The sequence below is a fragment of the Podarcis filfolensis genome (assembly GCF_964270895.1).
Source record: "Podarcis filfolensis genome assembly, chromosome: 12".
In the NCBI taxonomy this organism is placed as follows: domain Eukaryota; kingdom Metazoa; phylum Chordata; class Lepidosauria; order Squamata; family Lacertidae; genus Podarcis; species Podarcis filfolensis.
Genome location: NC_139614.1, coordinates 56099493 through 56126669, shown reverse-complemented (window position 1 = coordinate 56126669; position 27177 = coordinate 56099493). Strand labels below are relative to the sequence as shown.

Genomic DNA, 27177 nt, shown 5'->3' with positions numbered 1-27177 from the left:
GAAGTAAGGAGTTCTGACTTTCTTGCTTGCTGCAGTTGTTCATAAAGTGGGTTGCAATAATTTTTTAAACATTTGTTTTCAAAATGAGAGGAGCCTCCCTGTCTGAAGTGCACTCTGTGCATGTGTGTTGTCGCACTTGCTTTTGTAGGTTCATGCTAAGTGGATTTTGGACACAGATATATTCAATGAATGGATGAATGAAGAAGATTATGAAGTAGATGAGAACAAGAAGTTGGTCAGCTTTCGCCAGCGTATCTATATGAAAAACGAAGAAGTAAGACTTACCTATTTCATATGATGGATGTAATGTAGAATAACTGCATTAGTTGGGTGTTCTTTCGTTTTACTCAGTGCTGCTATACCTAAGCCGATTGTCTGGTTCTCGAAGAAATGCCAGTATTCTTCTTGAAATTAGTGTGGGACTTAGCTCTATGACTCAAATTTTCCTTGAAATGGCAAGTGAACAAGCTTGCTTGGGAGGAGCCGGGAACCAGTTCTGTTGACCTTCCACAGGCCCATCTATTTCCCGTCTTCTGGTCTGCTGGAGCCAAGAGGGGTTTTTAGACCTGTTAACTTTGCTTGAATCCGTTTGACTAGTTCTTTCCATGGGGTGTGTGTATGTGTGTGTGTGTGTGTGTGTGTGTGTGTGTGTGTGTGATGTGTCAGTTTTTACATGCAGCAGTTCATATGTTGAAGTTTTAGCCTACCTTGTTTCCTTAAGTGGATTTTTGCAGTGCATCTTTGAAGGGCTGGGTAGTAGTACCCTTAAGTAGTTGGCAGCCTCTCCCTGAAATCTTACTAACAGGGTAAGATTAAGCAAAAACTGACAGTGCTAGGCCCTGGTAGGTAGCAGAGTGCATCTTAGTTCTGGACAGGTTATGCCTATCGCTGATGACCTTTCCCCCGCTCGTGACAGCCAGTCCATAGCCCTGAACGGAGGGATAGGAAGGCAGCCACAGGTGCCAGAAAACGGCGGCACTCCCCTTCACCGCCACCTCCTCCCACCCCAGCAGAATCGAGGAAGAAAGCCGGAAAGAAAGGGTGAGTAGTCTGCAGCTCCTGCAGTTTACAATAATTTATTTCTGAAATATTTGAGGGAGAGGGAGATGAGCCAGCAGCTCGGCTCAACTCCACATTTACAGCAGCCTGCTAAGATGCCGTCTCCTTGAGTCCATGAATGTTTAATGCTGCACATTGAGCTTCATTCCTTGATCATCCAAGGGGAATGTACCTCCTGCCAGTAGAAGAAAACTTGACGCAGTCATTACTTCCAATCTAATGAGCGCCTCACAGTTGACATGCGGAGACCATTAATAAGCAAATTTACTTTTCAATATGGCAAAGTCTGTCCTGATGTAACTCTGTTCTTTAATACAGTTGTCTGTGCAGTTGTTGAACGTAAAAAACGACAACTGTTTTCTTCCTTGTATGAGCCTAAGCTATTGCACACATTATTCATATTTGAAATTTATGTGTGACTTTTCTGCCATACACCCCTCAACGTAGCTTAAATTAAAACAGTTGAACAGCAGCATAGTGTATATAATTTTTAAAATGGAAGCATTGTTGATTAGGATAACAGCTTTCTCCAGAAATGAATTCCTGAAATTCTGAAAGCCGGGGTCTTCACTAAAGATCCAGTCTAGTGAATTAATCTTCGCTTGTTCATGGTGGGTTGAAGCAGAGTCCTTATTCTGTCCTGATTTCCTGTACTATGTGTACACATGCAAAATGGGCTGTGCCTTAGACTGAGTCCCTGCTAATCATGACCATCTCCTTAGCAGGGCCCCACACTTCCTTTTCAGTGACCTTGTATCAGGAATAGCTGGATTCAGACAGACTCTCTTGGGCCTTCAAACCACGTCTCTGTTATACACACCAGATCTGCCACTTAAGATTATATTATGAATGATTAATGGTCCGTTCTGGACTGACGGCAATAAAAAGGCTCAAATGTGGCTCAGTGGGTGGGGAGAGAAGCTGGGAAGAAAGGAGGCCATAATTGTCTACCCCTCCTTTCCTTATTACAATTAGACTTACCCCCAATTCCATATCTCCTGAAACCCTATGCCACAAATCATAGAATCATAGAGTTGGAAGAGACCACAAGGGCCATCAAGTCCAACCCCCTGCCAAGCAGGAAAAATGGAGAAGAATGCATTTGCCTGCAATCACTGATTTCTGCCAGGCGTATCTATCTAGTCCCAGAGAGTCACACCACTACAAAATGATTACTGTTAGCTTCAGAATATTAATTAGAAATTCGTTAGAAATTCGTTGGAGTTGGAAGGTACTCCTAAGGTACCAGATATAGGTAAAGGGACCCCTGACCATTAGGTCCAGTCGTGACTGACTCTGGGGTTGCGGCGCTCATCTCGCTTTATTGGCCGAGGGAGCTGGTGTACAGCTTCCGGGTCATGTGGCCAGCATGACTAAGCCGCTTCTGGCGAACCAGAGCAGCGCACGGAAACGCCCTTTATCTTCCCGCCGGAGTGGTACCTATTTATCTACTTGCACTTTGATGTGCTTTCGAACTGCTAGGTTGGCAGGAGCTGGGACCGAGCAACAGGAGCTCACCCCGTCGCGGGGATTCGAACCGCCGACCTTCTGATCGGCAAGTCCTAGGCTCCGTGGTTTAACCCACAGTGCCACCCGCGTCCCAAGGTACCCAGTACCTTAGTCCAACCCCCTGCTAAGCAGGATTCTCAAGTAAAGCATCCATGACAGATGGCCATCCTACCAGAAATATTGTGGTTTCTATTCACCTAGTGAATATCACTGCCCAGAAGTTTCTTACAGGTACATGGGCTCTGCCCATACTTTTGAGATGCAGTATCACAGTAGTACAGAATGTAGCTGATGCAGCCATCTGTTAGGAAACCATTAGGTGACCTGTTGCTTGTGCTTAATTTGTCACAGGCAAGCAAGCCTATATGGGAAAAGACGAGGGCAAAAGGAAGAAGACGAGCAAGAAGATCTTACCAAGGACATGGAGGATCCAACCCCTGTGCCTAACATAGAAGAAGTGGTACTTCCTAAAAATGGTACAGTGTTCCAAATACTTGCCCCGTGACTGAGATGTCTCAGTACCATGGCTTTTGCCATGTCTTGTTTGTTGATGCTGATGATGGGTAATCTTGATGGAACGGAACTGGACTTTTTGCATAAAACCTGGGTTTGAGTGACTGCTCTTGCAGAGCACAACACATTCTTGCCATGCGTGCAGAGATATCTCTCCAACGCAGTGTTAGAAACAGATATGAAAGCTAGGAGCTAAATGGCACCTTAAATCGAGATTATGAGTGCAACAACAGAATGTCTAGCCGCACTTTTTTATAACAAGAATACAGAGCTGAAAACGAATGAATATTACGTTCATTTTTCACATAGTCTAGTCCTTCCACTGCCCACCCCCCTAATATTCTTAAGAGGGTCTCTTCTCCAGTCTTCAGAGGGTAGCTGGAAGTGGGGAGGCAGAAAAAGTTCCTCCTTTCCTTCCATTCTGCAGTTTAAATCTGAAATCTTAGGTGCGGTACTGCGCCCAGGGCTCAGAAACTGCTCGTGCTAATGACATTTCCCTGTCACAAAATGCGCCTAGAACAATGGGAGTTTCGAACACTGCTCCAATGGCGCACCCATCAGGCTTACTCACAGAGAGAAGCTCTTTGCACCTCTCCTGCATTCAAAGCGGAAGGGAGAGAGTGTGTGTCCAATCCGGAACTCAGTGTAATGTGAGCATGATTTAGGAATTTCCTGTTTTCTTAGGGTCCCCCCTGCCCCAAGAATTAAAGGCCAATCTTTGCTTCCCTTTGTGAAAACGATTGTTCATGTTAAAAGTCTTAAGGCAATATGTTCAAGCCCCTGCTGGAGTTGACCTGCAAAAGAGGTGGCTCAACCGCCAATTCTTCCATTCTTTCGTCTCTCCTTCCTCCCGAAGCAAGCCTGACATTCTTCTCCTATCCAGAACTTCCTCCTTCTTCCTTCTAAAACTGCCTCCTTTGTCTGTGTTTGCAGACCGTAATTGGCTCACAGTTATGTGATCAGCTCTACTACCCAGATATCTTTTCCCTCCCTCCCAATGGATAAATCCCCAGCTGCCAACATAAATGTTTGTTTTCCCCTGAATATATTGTGGAAGTGCATTTGGTTTCCGTTGCTTCGGCGCATCGAAAATATCTAGTCTGTATTTTGATCTTGAATAAACCCCTTCAGAGCTGGCTTTGTGTACATTTTTAGCTGTTGGAAAGAGGAGTGTGTTTCCTCAGCAAAATGTGTGCTTAAAAGATATACTGCCATAATACTCTGCTGATCTGGAGCTGGAACTGCCTGATCGGTTATTGGAAGGCTCTGTTCCTTATCTACCATCATCATGTTTAGCACAAGATGTAGACAAGGCACCAGAGACTGTGCTAGACAGATGACTGTCAGAAACATGAGAAGCAATGGGCAAAAAGTAACATTTTCAGCACTGAGCAAGAGAGTAATTTCCAGAATGTGTAAGAATAATAGCTCGCCGCAGTTACTCACAAAGGACCCTTGCGAGAACGCAAATCAGTTTTGCCTGCAAGCTGACAGCAGTGCCCTCTTGGGCTTGCAGCAGGCGTGGTGCCTGTCATCCTCTTCTGAACTGCGGTGGGCAGATCAGCAAAGTAAACAGTTAAATGTAGCAAGCTGTGAATGCACAAATCCAGGTGCAGGAATCTTGCACCAACGTTTATTGGCCAGTCTTCTCCTTGGTCTCCTGCAGAACTGGAACAAGGAAGTGGCTTCTGTTTTCCCTACTGTGTTTTATTTTAACACCTCGGCTGTGCACTTGCAGGTCTCCCACTTGACAGGCCTTGAGCATGAAATTTTAGAAGTGTTTCATTAGGCTGGCGAAGGAGCGGCAAGGCACAAAGGCAGTGCTGATGTCTACAGTGCAGCTTACTTAACTCCCCATTGCGTGGGCACTTCAGTCTCAAGCCACAAAACAATGAAGGTCTATTGTTGAAGCAAAGGTCTTTCTCCCAGTTGTGTCTTGGAAGTCCTACACAGTCTCAGGGTGGATAATTATCATTGGCTACTCATCATGGTGGCTTATGTATATGCAGATTTTAATCTGTTTTTAGTTGTTATTTTAACTTTTTGAAAGTAATTATTAATAATAATAATTCTTATAGATAGTTGTATTGCTTTATCTCTTTCGTAAACCGATTCATGAGTTTTTCTAATAATCAAGCAGTGTATCAGTTTTATAAAATAAGTAACTTCTAGCTTCTATGAAATAAGTAACTCTGATTCTTTGGGAATCAGAGGTGGAGAGAGTGCTGTTGCGCTCAGCTCCTGCTTGCGATGATCTGCTTGGCCATTGTGAGAACACAGTGCTGAACTAGATGGTTCTTTGGCCAGGTCCAGCAACTGGCCCATTTCTTTTGGTTCTTTTTATTGGGGAAAGATTTTCAGTGGTCTCTGTCTTAAAAACCTGTTAAAATAAGACTCAACTGTAAGAGTGACTTGATGTTCCAGGCAAGAACCTGCTTTTCGAAATAACTGCTTCTAGCAAGTCTGAATAGAAAGGCTTGATGGTTCTTCCATCAAGTGTTAAGGTAGTAGGACAGCGTCCTTCAAAATTGCTGTTTGTAGAGTAGCAAGTCAGTCAGCTGGGCTTTGATCAGGAGGCCTTGGTCATCTGGCTTCAACTTACTGTCGAAAATCAAGACTTTATCAGGAGAAGCTGACAACTCTCCCAGGCACCCGGCTTGATTCCCTGTTGACCTCCCTGGCTGCATTCCCCAGCAAGATCCAGGCTAGGTCTCGATAGGCGATTCTTCTCAAACGTGGGAAGAACACACCCCCTCTTTCCTGCCCCCCCTGGCAGGGGAAGGAGATAGACAGAAACGTATTTACATGCCTTTATTTCTGTCTTTGCAGCATTACAAAAAACATGGCTGCTCTCTTCAAGCTCCAACAGTCTAGTGACTAACACTTACTGTACTTCCTGTACAGCTCATATTACACCCTGAGCTAATTCCGGTGCTTCGCACTGTGAAATGACTGTCCCTCTGTTTCCCACGGACAGTCCCAACATTCCCATCGTGTTTTGTTTTCATTTTTTTTTTGAGAAATATTTATTAAAGTTTTACAAAAACAAATATACAAAAACACATATTAAAAGAGAGAAAAAAGAAATAAAAATAAACACACAGAAAAAATAAGAAAAATTAAAAACAATTCAATTTTTCGTAACTTAAAACTCATTTGCTTGTTTCTTTGACCTCCTCACACCTCCCCTTCTTGTATTCCCATTTAAATAATCAAATCAGCAAATCCTTACCCTCTTTCATTTATCTTATCTCTATAAGTTAACATTTTATAAATCTGTATTTTCATCCATTATCAATTCATTTTTGCATATTCTTATTAACTTTGTTGCTAATACCACTTATTTCCAATCCAACATCATTTTAATTATGTTTTTACCTATTTATAACCCTTTTTCCATATTCTCTTAAAGCATTACAGCTGGAAACCACTTAATTTCTATCCAACATCATTCTAACATTCATTAATTTTACAATATTTCTGTAAATAGTCTTTAAATTTCTTCCAATCTTCTTCCACCGACTCTTCTCCCTGGTCTCGGATTCTGCCAGTCATTTCTGCCAATCCCATATAGTCCATCACCTTCATCTGCCATTCTTCCAAAGTGGGTAAATCTTGTGTCTTCCAATACTTTGCAATAAGTATTCTTGCTGCTGTTGTAGAGTACATAAAAAAAGTTCTGTCCTTCTTTGGCACCAATTGGCCAACAATGCCCAGAAGGAAAGCCTCTGGTTTCTTCAGGAAGGTATATTTAAATACCTTTTTCATTTCATTATATATCATCTCCCAGAAAGCCTTGATTCTTGGGCACGTCCACCAAAGGTGAAAGAATGTACCTTCAGTCTCTTTACATTTCCCATGTTTTGTTTTCAAACTAGCACTTTGCAGCAGCATTGCATCCATATCGTAACACTTACATGCAGCCAGTCCTAGTCTTTGCTCATGAGGTTTTTTTATGAGAACCAGAAACATAACTGGATGATCCTAATGAACTGCTCATTACCTTTCATCCTAACCTTGCCCAGCCTAACCTTGAGTTCTTTATTTATCAAGTGTAATTCACCAACAAATACAAAGGAAGCTTGTTAGCTTGGGATGGGGGCTGATTGTGTGCAAAGCCAGATAATGAGAAAATGTGGTTCATAACCATATGATTGAGTGGGAGTGAAAAGATGGCTAGGCTACCTTTGCATAATGTAACAACCCATGCAGTGTTACTGCAGAGAAGGCACAGCCTGACGTTCTCAATCTCGTTTAATTTTTGCAGTAAATCCAAAGAAAGATAGTGAAAACACTCCGGTGAAAGGAGGAACAGTAGCAGACCTTGGTAAGTTCTTTGGTTGGTTTTTTAAAATGATGGATTTTCCCCTCTTCTTTGAGGCTGGCATCTATATTTGCTTTGTAACTCAGCCCGTTCCAGGGGTGTGTGTAAGAGCAATTTTCTGTAGAGGCTTATTCTTACTCTCTGGAGGGCTCTCATTCTGAAGGAGGATGCAGAGGGTAGAAGCCTCCAAAAGGCTGCCAGACGATTATTATTTTTAAAACTGCCCCAGGCATTTAAAATTATCTCTGTAGGTAGGGGAAGGGTGATTCTTCACTAAAATAGCTGACAGTGCCATGGCAAGTCTTTTTATATCCTGCCCTACTAAAACAATGTTCAGGGAAGCTCACATTTCTTCGAGACAATGCCACTAGTGTTAACTGAACCTTCACAATTTTTCTGACAGTTACAAATCACAGCCTCACAAATGAAACTGGCTATTTGTTAAATGCATTTGAAACAGTGTGAGTCCCAAAAATGTTTGTAATTTCGTGGGTTAAAAATAAAATAAGGTCTTAGATTATTTCCCCTAAATATCTGCAGGTTGAAGCATGCTTTTCCAAGCAGGGTAGTGATAGATTTGTAGCTGTAACCAGCGAAAAGCTTTTATGGCTACCCAGCTTGTCTTACCTTTAGATGGGAAGGAACCCCAAGTAGGGACCTCTTATTAAGGGGTCTTAATGGGCAGATGGTCTCATATGGAGTGAGACATGGTGGATCAAGGCCAAGTAGGGCTTTATAGGCCAGGAGTTGAATAGCCTCTGACTTGCTTTTTACGTCACTGATTATTTATATTATGCTTTCCAAACAAGGGCTCCCAAGGTGGTTTGCAGGAAAAAACAGATACATAGAAATACAAAAATGCAAATACAAATGATACCAATTCAATATATTCCAACAGTGCTTTAAAACAAGGCACATCCGTGTTCTTACCAAAAAGGTATTCACAACAAAAACGTTAAGGGAAATCAAGGATACTTAAGCAGCATCTTTATCTTATTAAGGTCAGGGGAATGGAGCAAGGCAGGTGGAAAAACAGTTGCCCAGTGATGGTCCCAGCAGACACTCCCCTGGGCATCCCTCCTCTCTTCCCCACAGGGCCACAGAGCCTTACAATGGGCAGGTGAAGGGCCACTCCCAGCTAAAGCAGGAACAGGCATGATGGTGGTGAGTTGGCCCCCTGCGTCCCATGCCACAGGTCCCTTTCCCAGTCCGGGAAAAAGGTGGGATATAAACAAATGCAGGAGGAGAATAATAATAATTGAAAAAAAATATTTATACCCCGCCCATCTGGCTGGGCTTCCCCAGCCACTCTGGGCGGCTTCCAACAAAATATTAAAATAGTAATGCATCAAACATTAAAAGCTTCCCTAAACAGGGCTGCCTTCAGATGTCTTCTAAAAGTCTGGTAGTTGTTGTTCTCTTTGACATTTGGTGGGAGGGTGTTTTACAGGACGGGTGCCACTACCGAGAAGGTCCTCTGTCTGGTTCCCTGTAACTTGGCTTCTCGCAGTGAGGGAACCGCCAGAAGGCCCTCGGAGATGGACCTCCGTGTCCGGGTAGAACGATGGGGTGGAGATACTCCTTCAGATAATAATAATACAAGGCTGCTGCTTAAGCGAGTGCCCATTTACTAGCCCTTATGGAATACACCCTTGCTCCTTTTCTTTCTTCTGTGACAGGCTCAATGTTTGCCAAGTCACACGACTTCTCTAGCAATGGCTTGTGCATATTTTTCTGCTCTTGTTCTTGCTGCAGTTATTGCCCCGTTAAGGCGCAATGATGGTAAAGCAGCCTTCCTTGACCAGGCGCCCCCCAAGGGTTTTGGACTGCAACTCCCAGCAGCCTTAGCTAACGTGGCTGTGGGATGCTGGGGCTGATGGGAGTTGTAGTCCAAAACATCTGGAAGGCACGAGGTGTAAAGGATCGTTAGTTGTGCCGTTGTGCTTATTTCTCTCTGCTCATTTATTTTGCAGATGAGCAGGATGAGGAGACGGTTGCCACGGGAGGAAAGGTAAACTGCTAGCTCTTCGTTTAGAGAAGAATGAGTGAAAATGAACTAAAGTGCAGATTTAACTGATGTCACTGTGATGTCAGGTGGGTAACCCTGCACGCTTGCCAAATTGGGCCCTCCAGCAGTTGAGAAGTTTCAAGATTTGGCCTTGTGGCCAGAAAACGTTTCCCACCGCTGCCCCCTGACATCACTATGGCCTTTTGACCTTTTTTTGTGGTCTGCACAGCCAATAGCTGACCTCCCAAACAACTCTATATCTTTCCTCCTGCAGGAAGATGAAGATCCCAACAAAGGTGACCAGAGCCGCTCGATAGATACTGGAGAAGACAATGTCACAGAACAGACAAATCACATCATTATCCCCAGCTATGCATCCTGGTTTGACTATAACTGGTACGTTCTAGGGTATAGGGAGCCAGTGTGTGACAGCCACTAGCACGTTAGCCTGCCCTCATGTTCCTGTGATGTGTTACACAGCAGTAAAAACTACCTCAATCTGAAAGTTGCAGCCTTTGACATTAACCTTCCTTTCCACTCTACATCACATATTTTCATTTTGTAACTATCTCAGCTAAACTGGCCTCTATGCACCATTTGTTGCAAACCGTTCTGGATGCTAGATAACTTGGCCCAGGTGTAACCCAGGAATCGTATGCCCAGTTAAAACTAACCTTGCCTTCTGCCTCAGTAGGGTGGGCCATGACCAGTTTAAGCCTGTAGACTGGCTGTTAGCAGCTTCCTGCCTGGAAGGGCTGTTAAATAAGTGAAACAAACCTCTTTGTAGAGCTCGGCACTACAGATGTTCAAACCAGGTTGGATAGATGTTGTGCTTGGGTTGCAAGATGAGCTGTTTCTGTTCCCTTTGAATGGATTCTGAAGTGCAGGAATAAAGAATGGGGTGCACCCATCCGCTTCTTCCCTCCTCCCTAAATGAAGGCAGCATGTCCTAAATGTGTGCGTTGAGGTCACTTTCTCAGCCAAAACAGTAGATAAATCCATATCGCTGCCGAATATGTAATAGGTGTCAGGCCCTGGAACCTGAGAGTTTTATCCATCACTGCTGTGCTGCTCATACAATGGAACATCCTCCCCCCACTCCACTCCCCTGCAGCCCCCCTACACACCCTCAAAATCTGCCCCGGAAGATTGTTGACCCTCAGAGCCGATCTGGGGAGGGAGGGGCTTGGGGAAAGGAAAGGAAGTGAAAGTCCCATTGTGTAAGTTGAACACCACTCAGGTAGCGTTCGATAAAACGCTAAATCTTCTGCGTTATGGCTCATAGTAGACTGCACTTAATTTTGTACACATGTAGGCTTTCTGAATGTCAGAGTTAGACCTTCACTGCCCATTGAAGTGATTATTATTATCATTATATTTTTATTTATTTGTACTCTTCAAGGCAGCTTTTACACATAAAAATAAGAACCCAATTATTCCTAATTCCTTTAAAGAAAACTGAGTGGCACACTGAATACCCCCCCCCCATTTTTGTTCCGCATTTTTTTCCTTCCTTGCTGCTATGGGACCCATCGTCCTCATGCAGTTGTAGATATGAATAAAATCATGTCTGATTCTTCCGGCCCTGAAGTGCCTTGCTCTGACGTATGTGGACGCAGCTTGTCTAATGGCTGTCTGGGGAAAGTGTTTTCGTATCCAAAGCATGCCCAAGCACTTGTAACTAGGCTAGACACTACCCTCTAAACGGAATGCAAATTGGCCTGGTATAATTGCCGTTCCAAGACTTGCGTCATTTGGTTGCCAAAAAGGAGGAGGTATTTTTACATCCATGTCCACCTGTTTCCCTTCATTTCCGTGGTGAATCTCTCAGCCGTTAAATCCTGTGTTTCAACCAAGTCAGGCACAACATGTCAGAGATAACATTCCTCCAGAAGCATAGGATGTGTAGGTATCCTTCGCCATTTGTCCTGTCCTGCTAATTCAATTAACCATTTCCATATACAGCTTTTAGTGCTAGAGAAGAAGGGTTTTTCTTTAATTCAAAACAAATTTTGAGTCACTTTTCCTCCGAAAGCCTCCAATGCACTATATCAATTTAAACATGTGACAGTAACGTTTGTAATAAAAACTTGGGTACCATAAATAAAATTAACACAGCTAGCATCAGTAAATGATGCTCAGGTCTGTTACCTTCATGTCCTGCTGTTGGGCTTCCCCTGAGAATGTGGTTTGCCACCGTCGGAAACTGGATGCCGGTCTGATCCAGCAGGGCCTGCTTTTCTGTTCCTGTGTGTTAAAAGTCAGTGGTCAAGCACTCTTGGGGGAGAAGGTCCTAACACTCAGCTCTGGCCTAAATCCCGAGAAACGCCTTCTATATATGCAGCTCTGTTATGGGAGAGGGGGCAGTTGAGGACAATTAAAGTAAATGCATTTGAAGACCTTCAAGTCAGGAACTTCTGTTAATGGCAGAGTCTCTTGGAGGCTATTAAAGCAATTTGTGGAAGAAAATTCACATTACCCAATTATTTTCGACCTAATCTTTCAATAAATGAACTAGCCTTTCGATCGTTCTCTGAAATAGAAAATCCATTTCATAATTCAATTGATGGTAAAGGGATTATATCCAGAACACTGCACATTGTGGTGTGTTGCAGATAAAGCAGAAGAGTGCTCTGTATAGTAAAGGAATTGGGAGCAGAGCTGAAACCTCAAGATCCATATATGTTGAGTTGGTGGTTTTTTGTTTTTTTTGCTTTTTTAAAAAAGAAACTCCTGTTTTCTTTATTTCTTAGCTTTGACATGGCTGTTTGCTACAGCCCATAATGTGTAAAGCAAGCACTTCTCTTTACTGTGGACATTGTGACTGTCCTACAATTCTAAGACTGTAACATATTGAAGTCGATAGTGATGCTGTAATAGCAAATCCGAAAGCTATGGGTTCCTGCAGTTGTGACCAATACTACATTTCGTTCCAAACTTATTTTCCTGCAAATGTAGATTCAGAATGTTATTCCCTCCTCCTTTGGTATTAGTGATCTGGAGACTCTTAAGGTTAAATAACTGTTTTAAAGCTATATTTATAGAAAAGGTGCTTGTCTTGGATAGATGTCATGCTGTTGGCCGTGGCTGCTTAGTTCATAGTGTGTGATCAGTGTTGAGTGAATCTGGGCATGTTCTATAGTGACCACATTCCACTTTTCCTCCTGACACAGTATTCATGTAATCGAGCGCCGTGCTCTTCCAGAATTCTTCAATGGGAAAAACAAATCTAAGACCCCAGAAATGTAAGTAAAAGCAGAACAATGTAAGCATGTATTGTGTCCCCCTCTTTGCTTATAACAGGTACAACGGTTATTCCCAGGGCCATTACAGCCAGGTGCAGATGTAACAATTTCTGACCTCTTGCAATGGGGCTTTTGACTTGCTCTTCAGCTAGGCAGTTCCCTGACACCATAAGCTGCTTTTCCTGCATGCATGCCTGTCTGAGACAGCACAAGGAATCCATCTTGGATCTTTCCGTGTACTGCGGACACTGTCTTTAGAAGCAACGCACTCAGAGGCAAGTAAGTTTTTTGAGGGCTGAGTGCAGTCTGCATCCAGCATAATAGAAGGACATGGAAGTAAATACAAAGTTGGTGTTGGAAAGACGGGTTTGGAGAAACGCGGAGTTTGTGTCAATTTCATAAGGATTTCATGCCATGCTGAAATTCTGCGTGTTTTGGGCCGTATCCAGCTGCAGCTCTGCTGGTCCAACAGACCCCCATGAGCAGAAGAGAGCTTCCTCTTTTGTCCTCTCCTGCCCCTTCTCCCACCATCAAAATCTACTCCTGAGGTTTGGAATTTTGATAGAAGCAGGAGCCATGAGGCTTCTTTTCCTTGACACAAGAGTTGGGGGGGGGCATCTGCCCCTATCCTCCACTTTGGATGATCATTACGGGTTTTTGGTTTTTTTTTTATACCTGCAAACTGTCTCCTCTTCTGTCCTGTGTAACAGACCTATGGGCATTCCTTATTGTACACCAAGCAGCCTTCCTCAGTGCTTCTGTGTTTCCAAGGGTTCACTTCCAAATGAGACGGATGGGAAGGATTATGTTGATGAACACTTTTATTGTGTAAATAATCTTGTCTTGTCTTTTCCTCTTTCGATTTTTTTTATACTTCGTATCTTCGTTATATCTTTTTTTCTTTTCCTCTTTTTTGTTCCTTTGGAAATTTTCTATTCTCGACATAATTTTCTTTTTCTTCATATGTAAAGAGATACCATATAATGTTTGTATAGATATGTAAATTTTTAATCAATAAAGAATGAATTTTTTTTTAAAAGCGTTCACTTCCAAAGCCTGATTCCCTCCCCCTCTCCCCCCCCAAACAATAGTTGGATGGCTTTGGGTTCTTGTGCCTGGCCTGGCCCTCCGGGCGGGGAGGTTGGAGCTCCAAATAAAAGATATTTTGCCAGAGGCTGTAGGTTCTGAGATGCTGTTTAAATCCAGTAATGCAGGAGAAAGAGGCCTGCCTCCCTGGGAGCCAGTGCTGAGAGGTTTTGCTGCCAGGCATCTGGCTTACATCCAAGAGAGTAGTTTTAACCTGCACTTTTTAAGGGATGGAGGCACCAAGGAAAGTACTAAAGAGACACAGCTCACCTGGGCTTTACTTTGCATTAGTTTATTTTTTCTGTGCGAAAATGAAGTGTTTAGAAGATGAATCATTAAGTGGGCCAACAAGATAAAGAGAAAATGTATTTCCCTTACATAATGAAAATAGCTGTTGGATAATATTTTCCTGCTTTCTGCCTCCTGAGCTCCGTAGTTTCTATCCTGTATCCCTCTTCTTAATGTTTGCTGTTCTCTCTCTCCAATTTTTCTTTTCTTTTCTGCTTTTTGTTCTCGCCTCCACCCCCCACCCGGTTCACCATGGAAGAGTGCGGAAGGAAGCAGGCTGATGTCCCAGTTGGTCTTCCTCAGCTGCTCTTCCATGTGTGAAACCCTCTCAGGCTTACTGCATAAGGGAAGTGGCCTTGGAATAGCCGGCACCTTCCTGCCCCAGAGGCGCCCTCCTTGGTGCCCCTCTGTAAGGCTCCACTGAACTGAAACTCAAAACTTCTTCTGACACCTGGGTTGTAACTAAAGGTATGTGTCCTATTAGTAAACCGAGGACACCCAAGTAGATGAGACATGGCGTAAAAGCTGCACATTGAAGCCCTCATTTCCCTTTGTTTTGCTTCAGTTCCTAAAACAGGCCTTGGTTTTGAACATAACAGGAATTGGTTTGGTTTGGTTTGAAATAGGTCAGCGTGTCTGTTCAATTCAGAAAAGGAGATTGAAGGTGTTTGTTTTGCTTCTCGATAGACCTGTCCTCAGACAGGTTGTTAATGATCAACCACATAGTTAAATTGTCAATATTACCTGAAAAACCGCCTCCTTCCCTGTAGTAGTTTCTTCACCCTCAGAAGTTCGGGGGTCAGGAGGGTTGGCAGCAGCCTGGGAGGGCCTTCTCTATGGTGGCCCCTAACTTATGGAACTCCACCCCCACAGAGGCATCTGTTCACCCTGGCTTTTGACACTTGAGGTGCATATTTTTAGGGACCACCTTTGTGACTGTAAGCTGCTTTAAATTGTTTTTAGTATTGCGTCGTAACCTGCCCTAGTACCTTAGGGTGAAGGGCAAGTAATTCAGCGTCGTAATAGCCTTCTCTGTTAAAGAGACCCTCACATTCTCAAGTGACGCACAGTGGGAAAGTGTGTCCATATTATGTCTGTGGATTTCTTTTCAGATACTTGGCTTACCGCAATTTCATGATTGATACGTATCGCTTAAACCCTCAAGAGTACTTGACTAGCACTGCCTGCAGAAGGAACTTGACTGGAGACGTTTGTGCAGTAATGCGGTAAGTCTTGCTCTATTTGGCTGCAGGTGGAACAGGATCTTAAACTCAGCAAAGTGGGTTTTTTAAAATCATCCCTTTCAAGCTAAAAATCCCATTGTTCAAAACTTCAGGGCTGGGGAAATATTGAGGGATGAGCAGATTAATGCTTGAAAGACAAAGAACATGTACTCTATGCCCAAATGCAGCCATGCATTTTCTTACCTGCTGCTTTTTCTGTCAGCTGACCTGGAGAGTATCCATGCGCAGAGTGTTTCTAAGGCAGTGTGGGAAATGGAAGGAAGAAGCTATTCTTGCTTATATCCTATGCTGCCTTTTTCTTTCTTTTTTACAAGGTGCTCCAGGCACCATCCCCATCTCTGTGGTCTAGGTTAAAAAAACCTCTGATAGCCTAATATAGATTCAGTAGAGACTGGTTGGAAAGGTGTAGAGATCACATGATGTGATCAAGCCACTCATTCCCAGCCATGATGTCAGTTCTGAGTACTTATTGGTGTCAGTCAAGCATTTGGGAAAGAACTTCCTCAATATGTGTTGTGTTTTCTGATATTCTTTCCACAACCTCCTGTCAGCCATCTCAGAATCCAGTGACTACACATTATTACTATTATTGGCCTGCAGAAGGGTTGCATTTTATGAAATGCCAGATTTACTCTATCGAATGCTCATTTAATAATTTTGCTTTCCTCGGTTATTTTAATTTTAAATGTTTATAAAATCAAAATCAGAATTTAAACAATGCCAAAAGAGCATATAACCAGACCAACGTAATAAAGCACAAAGCCACAAAAAACCCAGTGTTGCATAAACCAGTCAAAAGAGCGAGAGTTAAAATTCAGTTCAAACCAATTGCCTGGCACAATAACCGCTTCTTAATTTGCCTAAAGGCAAGTGAAGAGGGTTTTTCTCACCCTTCAGCAGATGGGGAGCCTGCCCTGAGGCAAGATGAGAGAGCTGCATCGAGTAATGGGCTTTGTGTGCCATGTAGGGGGCAGAGGGGTGTGTGTGTACACGCATGCATGCAGCATTCTGGGAAGTTTTCCCCAAGCCCAACTGAAATGAGCTGAACAAGAGTAAAAGGAAAAGATGGGTGTGGAGCTATTGTAAGATGCTTCAGGGCTAGCTCCCCAGTTACTGGTCTTGAAGTTACATAAGTCCTTCTATTCTGAAATGTTCCCTCTTTCTGACCCACTGCCTTTCCCATTCTGATAACTTTTCCTTCATTCAGACTTTCGCTCTTTTAATGTCACCTCCTAGGGTACATGCCTTTTTGGAACAGTGGGGGCTTATTAATTACCAAGTGGATCCCGAAAGCCGACCCATGGCCATGGGGCCTCCTCCCACCCCACACTTCAATGTGCTTGCCGACACTCCCTCGGGACTCATGCCTCTTCACCTTCGGACACCTCAGGTAAAGATCCGTTGCCATCTTGGAACGCCTTTGCCCCCTACGAATTGTAGCAGGGCCAGCTGCCTCCTTCTTGGTGTTACTCGGGAATTCTAAGCGACCCAAAAAAACCAGTGCAGTTTTGGAAGGTTCAGTCCGCCACCTTGTTCAAAATGGTGGCCAGTGGTATCCAAACATAGAGGAAAACCTGTTGCACTTGGGGAACTTGAAATTTGGTCACAATATCATTAAGAGGGGCCCAAACGCGTAGCAAGCAAACAGCTTTCCAAAATAGTTGATACCATCCAGACACCGAGGGGCAAATGCTAAGAACTTTTATATAATTCTGTTTCACCCCTGATTTTTAGCACCTTAGAGAATTGTCCCTTTAAAACAAAAACAAAAAAACTATTTGCAAACATTAGATGGGATTCACAGTTGCCATGTGGTCCTGCAGATGGATCATAGAAGGGATACTATAGCTGTTTTTCTTAATCTGACAGATTGCGAGAAATTCTCCTCTTGAGCATTCTCAAGTAGTGGTGGTAGTAGTAGTAGTATCTACTATAAATAGCACATTTTCAGCATTCCACTTGCACTTCCCCAGTAACATAGGCTGATTAATATGACTGTTCTGATGCTTTCATATCCTCCCTCCTGCTCTCATCCTTTTTACATTTCTTTACCCAGATCCCAGCTGCTCAGCAGATGTTGAATTTCCCCGAGAAAAACAAGGATAAACCTACTGACCTGCAGAACTTTGGGCTTCGTACAGACATATACTCAAAGAAAACATTGGCAAAGGCAAGGCACTAGATATTCTCTTTCCTTTCCAGACCCCTGCCTGCCCCCCCTTGTGTTATATATATGTAATAATAATAATAATAATAATAATAATTATTATTATTATTATTATTATTATTATTATTATTATTATTTGATATTTATACCCTGCCCATTTGGCTGGGTTTCCCCAGCCACTCTGGGCAGCTTCCAACCGAATATTAAAAACAATACAGTGTCAGACATTAAGAACTTGCAGAGATTACGTTTTCTGTTTCTTGGGCAGCCCATCAGCGACTTAGTAGTCAAGACTATGTAAGGCAGCATTCCTCTGATTGCTGGTTCCTGGGGGTAATTCGTGGGCTCTTGCACTCATCTCCTGCTTGTGGGGTTCCTGGAGGCACCTGAATGTTGGGAGATTCAAGTCAAACGTACTTCTTCACAGAGCACATGTTCCAACTATGGGATTTGCTACCAAAAGATGCAGTAATGACCACCAACTTGGACCAGTATCGGAGGCAGTATGCCTCTGAATTCCAGCAGCTGCAGAACAATGCTGTTTCACTTGAGTCCTCCTTGAGGGATCCTCATTAGGTTATCTGGCCAGCCACTGAGAAGGAGGTGCCTGGCTAGATGGGCCTTTGCCTGGTCCTGCAGGGGTGTTCTTACAATGCAGGAATTTCCTTGTTGCCCTCTGCTTATGATAGCTCAACAGAAATACATGGCCATCATTAAATATTCAGACTTGTGCCCCTGTGATGTTTGTGTACCATGCACAGAACTTCTACACAGTCAAATCTTTATAAATGCTGTATGTTTGGTTCAGAACAGCTGTTTCTCTCTCTCTCTCCCACACCCACACCCACACTCACACCCTATTGATCCTTTTTCTGGCTTTTTTAGCAACAAGAATTGATGCTAATTTTAAGGCTGGGGTGATATTTTCCTAGAATGCTAAATATTTATGAGCACCTGTAGAGAATTCTGGGAGATTTAATGGGCATTCTAAGCATTGCTTTTGATTGCCATATTTGGGAGGAGGGAAACAAGCAGATGTTGGGACAAGGCATGTTAGCCTTCCCCTGTAATGGGGCCCATTTATTTAGCTGAGCTTGTCTCAGTCACTTGAACACAGTCTTTGCTGGCATGTTGCATTTATTAAAATTTGACGCAGGTTGTGCGTTCCTGTTACTCTTAGTTGCAGAGAATTGGGCTGATAGTAGGCTAATCTACTCTTGGTATTTGAATTAGCAGCCATATCCTAGCATCAGTGCAGGGTGTTGTATGAGGGCCATTTTGCCTTCTTTCCTTCTCTGCAATCCTTCCTCCCCCACGGGACTATTCTCCTTTGTAGGCTGTTGCTAAAAGGAGAGCTCTTGCACTTTCCCTCACTTGTTCGAACATTGTCTTAAAGGGAAAGTGCCTGCATGCAGCGCTTCTTCCATTACACAGATCCGTAACCTTAGAAATAGTTAACCCTCTATTCTGATCAGATTTCCTACTGAGCGAGTGTTGATTGCTTCTGGGATTCTTGCCTCAACTGCTGAGTCAGGCTGCCCCGAGGAGCAGCAGTCATCTTTCTCAGTAGTGGCGCCTGCCCTGTGGAACGCCCTCCCCTCAGATGTCAAACAGATAAACAACTATTTGACTTTTAGAAGACACCTGAAGGCAGCCCTATATAGGGAAGTTTTTAAAGTTTGATGTTTTATTTTGTGTGTGTGTGTAGATTGATTGATTGATTGATTGATGGAAGTCGCCCAGAGTGGCTGATGGGTGCCATACAAATAATGAAATGATGATGATGCAGATGATGCAACTTGCAAGAGTTTATCAGGTTCTCCTTTGACATGGCATGTGCCACTAGGGCTTGTCTGTGTTTAGAGAGGCCCCTTCCAACAAGTAACACATCTGTGGTGGAACAAATTGCCAATCCCACCTCTTGACAATAATAGCCGTACTCACCTGTGCACTGGGTACATGAGTGAACTGTTTCCCTTCTCCTTCATACAGAGCAAAAGTGCTAGCGCTGGGCGAGAATGGACAGAACAAGAGACCCTGCTGCTACTTGAGGTAAGAAATTTTGAGTGGGGGGAAATTGGGGAATTGTGATGGTGGGGATGCAGAGAAAAGGAGGCTGCTGAGTGACATTTGAATTGGTACCTAGTTTCTGACTTAAATTGAGTTAATATGTTTCTGGGTGACTTCTTGTATAGAACAAGGCTGTCGAGTAGAGAGCGGAGCCTTTTCTGCAGTGGCTCCCCATTTGTGAAATGCTCTCCCCCAGGGAGGTTCGCCTGGCACCTTCATTAGATATTTTTAGGCGCCGGGCAAAAACGTTCCTCTTCAACCAAGCATTTGGCTGATTAATATCCTACAGACTTTTACATGTGCCTGTGGGAAGGGGTGTGTGTGTTATTGTTTTGTGGTTTTGGTTTAATTATTGTGTTTTATCTTGTATTTTATTCCAAACTGCCCTGAGATCTGTTGATGAAGGGTGGTACATAAATTTAATAAAAAAATAATAGTATAATAATAAGCAATAAGTAAAACATGAGTCCTTGGTTGTCAGCTGTATGGCTATAGAATTGTTGATGGTGTTTTGTTGCAAAGCTGTGGATGAACCTGAAAGGAGTCGATGCAAGAATCTTACAAAAATAGAATTGTAGATTTGGAAAGGACCCCAAGGTCATTAGTCTAACCCCCCTGCAAGGCACCCATGACAGATGGCTTAAAAACCTTCCATGAAGGAGAATCTGCTACCTTCAGAGGGAGTCTGTTCCACTGCCGATCAGGTTTACCATCTAAAAGCTCTTCAGATAAGTTGGAATCTCCCTTTTTCTAATTTGAATTCAATGGTTTGAGTCCTACCCTCTGGAGCAGGAGAAAACAAGCTTGCTCCATCATCCATGTGACAGCCTTTTAGATATTTGAAGGTAGCTATCATATCTCCTCTCAGTCTGCCCTTCTCCAGGCTTAAACATACCCACCTCCCTAAACCATTCCTCCCTCCCTAAACCGTTCCTCATAAGGCTTGGTTTCCAGATGCGATGAGGCCTTTGTAATCTTGCTGTACAGAGCCTTAGGTTGTGTCTCAAAGCTGCTTACATACATACTGGAATTTGTTTAATATTATCTATCGGCAGTTCTTCATTGCAAAGGCTGCTGAGTGATGTACAGTTTATATGAAGAAACTGTAATGAAATCTCTATATAAAACGTTAAAAGTGCAAAAGGGTAGCACTCATAAAATCCAGCAGAGCTATAAAAACGAAAATAAAACATGCTCTAAAATATGCTGCAATGGCTAGGCAGCTGAAAAAGACCCTCTTCCTTGTGCTGAAGAAGCATCAAAAGTGGCATCAGGTGATCTGCTCTGGAGTAGGTGTTACTAATGCAAGGCACCACGATGGGAAAAGTCTTCTTCCTAGGCACCCACCACCTCGCTTTAGGTGATAGGGGACCTGGAGGAGAGCCTCTGATGAGCAAATGTTTCAGGCAGCCTCCGGTAGGAAAAGGCCGTCCTCCATTGGTTCTCAGGCACAACAGGCAGTCATCGTTCCCGTCTACATGAATGAGCCTGCTTGGGCTTTTGTGTTCACTCCCCCCCCCCCAGTCTTCCATATGTCAGGGGAAATTAGAGGATTCTGCTTCAGAGTTTAAACTAGCCACAGTTCTCTATGTTTTGATCCTGATTTGTTCTCACCTAAATTTAAACAAACCATGGGTTTCCCAAGTTTGGATGTTAAGATAAATGTATTATAAATATAGGAGGATTAGAAAAAAAATACGCTGATGGCTCCTAGCTGTAATGTACAAGCTCAAAGCTCACCATGGTTCATTCACATAGCAGGAAACCATGGTTTTCTGTCAATGCTGAACTGAACCATAGTATTCTGTTCCTACCCAGGCCGTCCACTCCATCATTGGGCGATGGAACAACAACAGCAACAAAACCTTGCACACTGCCTGCCCTAGTCTGAAAATAAGAGTGTCTTGATACTTTGCATGGGAGGTCTCCATGGTATTTCCAGTCAATATTTTCTCCATATCACCCGCTTTCCCCTGTTGACGTTAATTGTAGCCGTGCTGTGCTTTTGTCTCGCTTTTTGAAAAGCAGAGCTTAATAGCATTTTGAGTTTGGGGCGGAGCAAAGCAGAAAAAGAAAAAGCTTGTATCTGACTTGTATTCCCCAAGCATTTGTGGAGAAGCGTCAGACTGGGCTACTGCTAGGTCAACTGGCATTAAGTAAAAAGGCACAGGATGAGGCACGGATAAAAAGTGAGGCAGGAAATACTGGACAGCGAGCCGTGGTGAGCTGAGTGTTGCTCAGACCAAAGAGGCAGGGCTGAGCTGGAAGCTCTTGCAAGGGGTCGCTCTAGTCATGTGATGTTCTAGTCTGTTAGGTGTGTTCATTGGCTGTTGCGGGGTGGGGGCTCGCCCTGCATATTTGCAGCACCCACCCTGGCAGGAGCTCACACATGCATCCTGCCTGACGTCACTGTCACCTTCTTGTGGGGTGCAAGTTCTTCTGGGCCACGTGTGCAGTATTACGACCCTTGCAGATTTTTCATTGTTCAGCACTGGGTTTGTAGTAAACACCAGCTGTGCTGTTTCTCTGAGCACGCCTAATTTCCCCCTGTGTTGCTCCAACACGGAGGCTTTCAAGATCTGTGCTCGCATATGTCGTGGCTTAATATAAACGTGGAAGTGCTGGCTGACTTTGGTGTCTGAGCAAGCCAGAAGCCCTCTTGCCAGACGAGAGGGAAACGGTAGCCGCTGGTTTCTGACAGCGCAGGCGGTTTCCTGCTTGGCGGCAAAGCATGCCTTGTGCTTACTTGAGTAAATCAAGTTGTCTAATCGGCAAGAGCGTGCAGGTCTGGTCTTTCTCTGCCTAGCCCACGTTGGAATTGCAATAGCTCTGGCAGGCCAAGTAAATCTCCTTCGGTTTCAGGAAAGCAGCCAGGATAGACTTTCTCCTCTTGCGTAGGAAACCACCCCAGCCTTTCCTGAAGAGGAGTTTAGTGGCATAACTTGAACCTGAGTGGGGTAGGGAGGGAACACACAACCACCTGAGCAACTAAACAGTCACCATTGCTGTCTCCACATGCCACCTGTTCCCTCATGGTAAGGTAGCTAGGTAAAGCTTCCCCCTTAATAGCAGTGTGGATGTTAGAGTACTAGCAAAAGGGGGAGGCAGGTTCTGTCTTATAAATGGTGCACTCACTGTCTCTCCCTGATTTCTTGAATACGTAGCAGGAACACTGTCAGTGTGGTGTAGTGGTTAAGAGTGGTAGACTTGTAATCTGGTGAACTGGGTTCACTTCCCCGCTCCTCCACATGCAGCTACTGGGTGACCTTGGGCTAGTCACACTTCTCTGAAGTCTCTCAGCCCCACTCACCTCACAGAGTGTTTGTTGTGGGGAAGGGAAAGGAGAATGTTAGCTGCTTTGAGACTCCTTAGGGTAGTGATAAAGCGGGATATCAAATCCAAACTCCTCCTCCTCCTCCTCCTCCTCCTCTTCTTCTTCTTCTTCTTCTTCTTCTTCTTCTTCTTCATTGGATGGGGCAGCATAACAGAATTCTGCTTCCATACAGAGGTCCATTTTACATGAAAACATCTGTGTTACTTCAGGATGATGAGTTTGACACTGCATTGCTTATCAGCACTGGGATGCAGTGTATAAAATAATGTCATTTAATGCACCTTACGGTGTCTGATTGTGTAAATCAGTCGTGTTGATAAGGTTATTTGCAGCGGCAGCATATCTTACACTTTTCATTCCCGTTAATAGTGCGACTAGCCCGGAACAGCGATTTCCAGAAAGATACAGTAATGTGGCTTATTTGCAGCCCAGAGGTGTCAGTTGATCTTATACTTCCATATTTGAAAGGAGGTGACAATGATATCAGTGGCGCCTTGGGTAAAACTGAACTGTTGCTATGCAAGACTGCAAGAAAGCTTCTGAGCAGCTAATTCATAGGAGAACCATCTTGCTAATTCATTTTTGACAGGGAGAGAGCCCAGCGTCTGTACTATAATTTAGCTCTCTAGACACAACTGCTTTTTCCCCCTTTCTCTCACACATTTTAACATCCAGATAAAGCAGCGAAGCGGATATCAGTTTGTGTTTCAACCTCCAATAGATGAAGCACGTCCTTTATAAATTCTTAGAGTGCCTTTGAGGAAGTGCATATGTCACAAGCTTCAAAAAAATAAATATCCAAGTTGTCCCTTGCCTGCCGGCCCTGTATCTCTTTGGCGCGGAGTCGGTTTTTCCCCTCCCTGCAGGTTAATCACTGTCAGATCTCAGCAGCCAGATAAATGAAGTTGTGTTACATACATGTTAAATTCCACAGAACACAAAAGGAAATGTTATTGGCTTTCTTCTAAGCAGTAAGACAGCTGAAACAAGCGGAAATCAAGGTTGCCATAGGGGAAAACATTTATGTGCCCGGTTAGAATTAGTGCAGCACAGAGTGGAATCCAGGTGGAGCAGATTCTTGGAAGCCCCCTACTCAGTTTGTGACCTCTCCAGCATCCTTTGCCTTTCAGGCTCTCCTGGTTACTGACTAAACCCAAGAACATGTTGTATCTGTAGTTGTTAAAATAGAAAATGTGATTTGGCACAGAAGCCAGTTCTTTCCTAGCTGCTTCTCCTAGTCCCTGACTCTTTGCATTTACAGTGTCAGTTGTTTTTTAGCTCCATTCACACATTTCTTCCTTCTTAGAGCTGCTTCGCACATTGTGTAGTGTAGGTGTAAAACATAATGGCAACAAACATGTTCTCTAACATTTGTATCCTGCGGGTGTATTGGTGAAGAAATTGGGATTGGCTGCAGCTGCTGACTAAGCGTACATTTTGCTACCACATGTTATAAAAGCATTCCCTGCCCCGGCCTTCCCAGAAGAGAACACCAAATTCCAAATGCAGCAAATAAATCTCACAGGAACTTGTGCCAGTAACATACAGCACACAGATATATGCCTTATTTGTTCCTGTTGCAAAACCAGGATGTCTTTATTATGGACTTCTAGTCCCTGGAACTTGAATTGCGTCTTGTGATAGCAATACAAGTCTGGCTGTTTCCACGTGGAATGAGCAAGGTGACATTAGATTTTGTAGAACAGTTGACACGATGGCTGATGTAGGAAAGCTCAGGTAATCAAATTGTCAGCAGCTGCTTTCATATAAATTTTTGGGTTCCTACAATCCATATGGGAGAGAAGACTTGGAGGTCATGTTTCTCTCCAGAGAAAGAGAACCCGTTGAAGTCCCCTTTTTTTTTATTTGTACCCTCCAGTACATTTGACAGGTATACTGCCTTTCCTTTTTTAAAAATTTGTAATCATTTTGTGCAATATTTCCATAAAAATCAAAGTGTTTGCACTACACTATTCTCCTTGGTACCCTCCCTTGCCTTAAGGACAATCAGTTCCCTTTTCCTTTTCAACATGCTCTAGAAGCAAATCTGTTGCATTCAGATGGGAAGTAGAAACAGGATACCTCCATCTACGAATTCTGCCTTCCTCTAGATACTTATATTAAATTCTACAACTTATTCTAGCTGCCATAGTTCCAAAATTTGGAGAAAACACAAGCTGGAAGAGATAATTCGGCCACACAAAGCTTAGAAGCCAGCAAATAAAAGAGAACAATCTGAAAGCCTACGCCTTCAGATGATGGTTTACATGAGAGTGGAGTCATGTCAGGTTGGGGTGGGGACAATTTAGATGAGCCAATATGAATCAAGCCAAGAGAAAGGGACTACAGGAAGGAAGGACACAAAGAATATGTCAATAATAATAATCTTGGCAAGAGACGACGCTGTAGCATGGACTAGTAGATTAGAGGTAATTGTAAAGCAGGTTGGAGATGGGTAAAGAGAGATGGAAGGCAGTAAAGCTTGCAGAGACCTGAGTTGCTCAAAGGAAGAGACATGGCAGGTGAGACTTGCAATGCATTTGAAAGGTGATAGGAAAGATTATAGTAGCGAAATTGGTGCAAAGACCAGTGAGGCTAAGGTCAAGGGGCAGGTTGTGGGATTGGAGGTGGCCAGGGAAGGAGGAGAGAGTTTGGAGTCGGATTAGCAACAGCCACGATGATGGACACCACTTGGCCTCACTCTAGAGAAGGTAAAGCCACATGCTGGTTGCCAAGCTGTTTTGAAGTAGCAACTCTCAGATCCAAAGCTGAAATGCTAGGCTGGTGTAGCCCTTACTTTGCTGAATTTTGTTTCTGTGTTCAGGGAAATATATGGGTGGGGAACCTGAATCGAAGATACCATACCAATAATGCAGCAGAAGTTTTAGGCATGTTTCTGAGGTCAGAGGATCTAAATGACAGCGCTTGGCTACCTTCTCTTCATGTTTCAGAGTCAGTGTTGTAGAAGGAAGGGGTGGTAAAAGATCCCCAAGAGTGGCTGCTGCTTGGACATTTTTTGCCACTAGGAGAGTTCAGAAATAGCAGTGATGGCCCAGCGGTACCAAAGACTGGAGGATGGTACTTCAGGGCAAGCTTACACCATAAATGCTTGTCTCCAATGTTCTGGCCTTTCTCTTACTGCTTGCTATACTGAAAAAAGGCTCCCATTTATCTCATACAATAGGAGGATCCTGCTGTCAAACAAGTTGCAGAATGTATGTAGTTTTGGTCCAGTGTAATCACTTTTGACGCTTGCCTTGCCGGTCTGGTAACTCAACTTCTCTGAAATAAACATTCTTAGAATTTCCCAGCTCTTCAAATTTGTTCTTTTTACACACATTTGCTATTATTTACCTCCATGGAAAGGCGTTCACAAAAATCTATCAAAATACCGTATTTTTCGCCCTATAGGACGCACTGTCCCATAAGGAGTACCTAGTTTGGGGGGAGGAAAATAAAGGGGGAAAATTATTTTTCCCCCCCCAGGCGCGGGGCTGGGGCGGGGGAAGCCCGAGCTTCCCCCGACCCCAGCCCCCAGAACAGGTAACTCTCCGCAAGCCGTGGGAGCCCGGCGCCGGGCTCCCGGCCTTGCAGAGAGCTGCGTGAAGCCTGGGCACGCTGAGCTCAGCGCGCCCAGGCTTCAGCATGCAGGCAACTCTCCGCAAGCTGCGGGAGCCCAGCGCCGGGCTCCCACGGCTTGCAGAGACCTGCACGAAGCCTGGAGAGCGAGAGGGGTCGGTGCGCACCGACCCCTCTCGCTCTCCAGGCTTCAGCGAAAGCCTGCATTCGCCCCATAGGACGCACACACATTTCCCCTTCATTTTTGGAGGGGAAAAAGGCGAAAAATACGGTATTTCTTTTAAAAGAGTGGTCACATGTAGCCAAACCTCCCCACAGCTTACTGACACCTTCTTCTAATCTCAATAGGACCACAAATTGTTTATATTATCTGAACAAATGTTTAGTTCCTGCTGTTCTCATGGTATACCAAATTTGTGAACCAACTACTTTTGCGTTGCGTCTCTTTAAAAGTTGATTTCCCCCCTTTGTTTTTTAAGGCGTTGGAGATGTACAAAGATGACTGGAATAAAGTTTCTGAGCATGTCGGAAGCCGCACTCAGGATGAGTGCATCCTCCATTTCCTGAGGCTTCCCATTGAGGATCCTTACTTGGAGAACTCTGATGCCTCGCTGGGCCCTTTGGCTTACCAGCCTGTGCCTTTCAGCCAGTCTGGAAACCCTGTGATGAGCACCGTGGCTTTTCTGGCATCTGTCGTGGATCCCCGGGTGGCGTCTGCTGCAGCTAAAGCAGCTTTAGGTATGGATCACCT

At 44.0% G+C, this 27177-nt stretch overlaps 1 protein-coding gene across 1 annotated transcript in view; it reads left to right on the top strand.

Moving 5' to 3' along the window:
- The window catches only part of SMARCC1 (SWI/SNF related BAF chromatin remodeling complex subunit C1), a 92382-nt gene that overhangs the window by 23959 nt on the left and 41246 nt on the right, over positions 1-27177 (top strand). Inside the window, exons 9-20 of the mRNA XM_083579298.1 lie at positions 149-274; positions 917-1041; positions 2920-3044; positions 7349-7408; positions 9379-9416; positions 9688-9809; positions 12587-12658; positions 15145-15258; positions 16513-16666; positions 17333-17446; positions 19436-19495; positions 26906-27164. Coding sequence (XP_083435424.1) covers positions 149-274; positions 917-1041; positions 2920-3044; positions 7349-7408; positions 9379-9416; positions 9688-9809; positions 12587-12658; positions 15145-15258; positions 16513-16666; positions 17333-17446; positions 19436-19495; positions 26906-27164 — 1369 coding nt within the window. The remainder of the gene's footprint in view (positions 1-148; positions 275-916; positions 1042-2919; positions 3045-7348; positions 7409-9378; positions 9417-9687; positions 9810-12586; positions 12659-15144; positions 15259-16512; positions 16667-17332; positions 17447-19435; positions 19496-26905; positions 27165-27177) is intronic.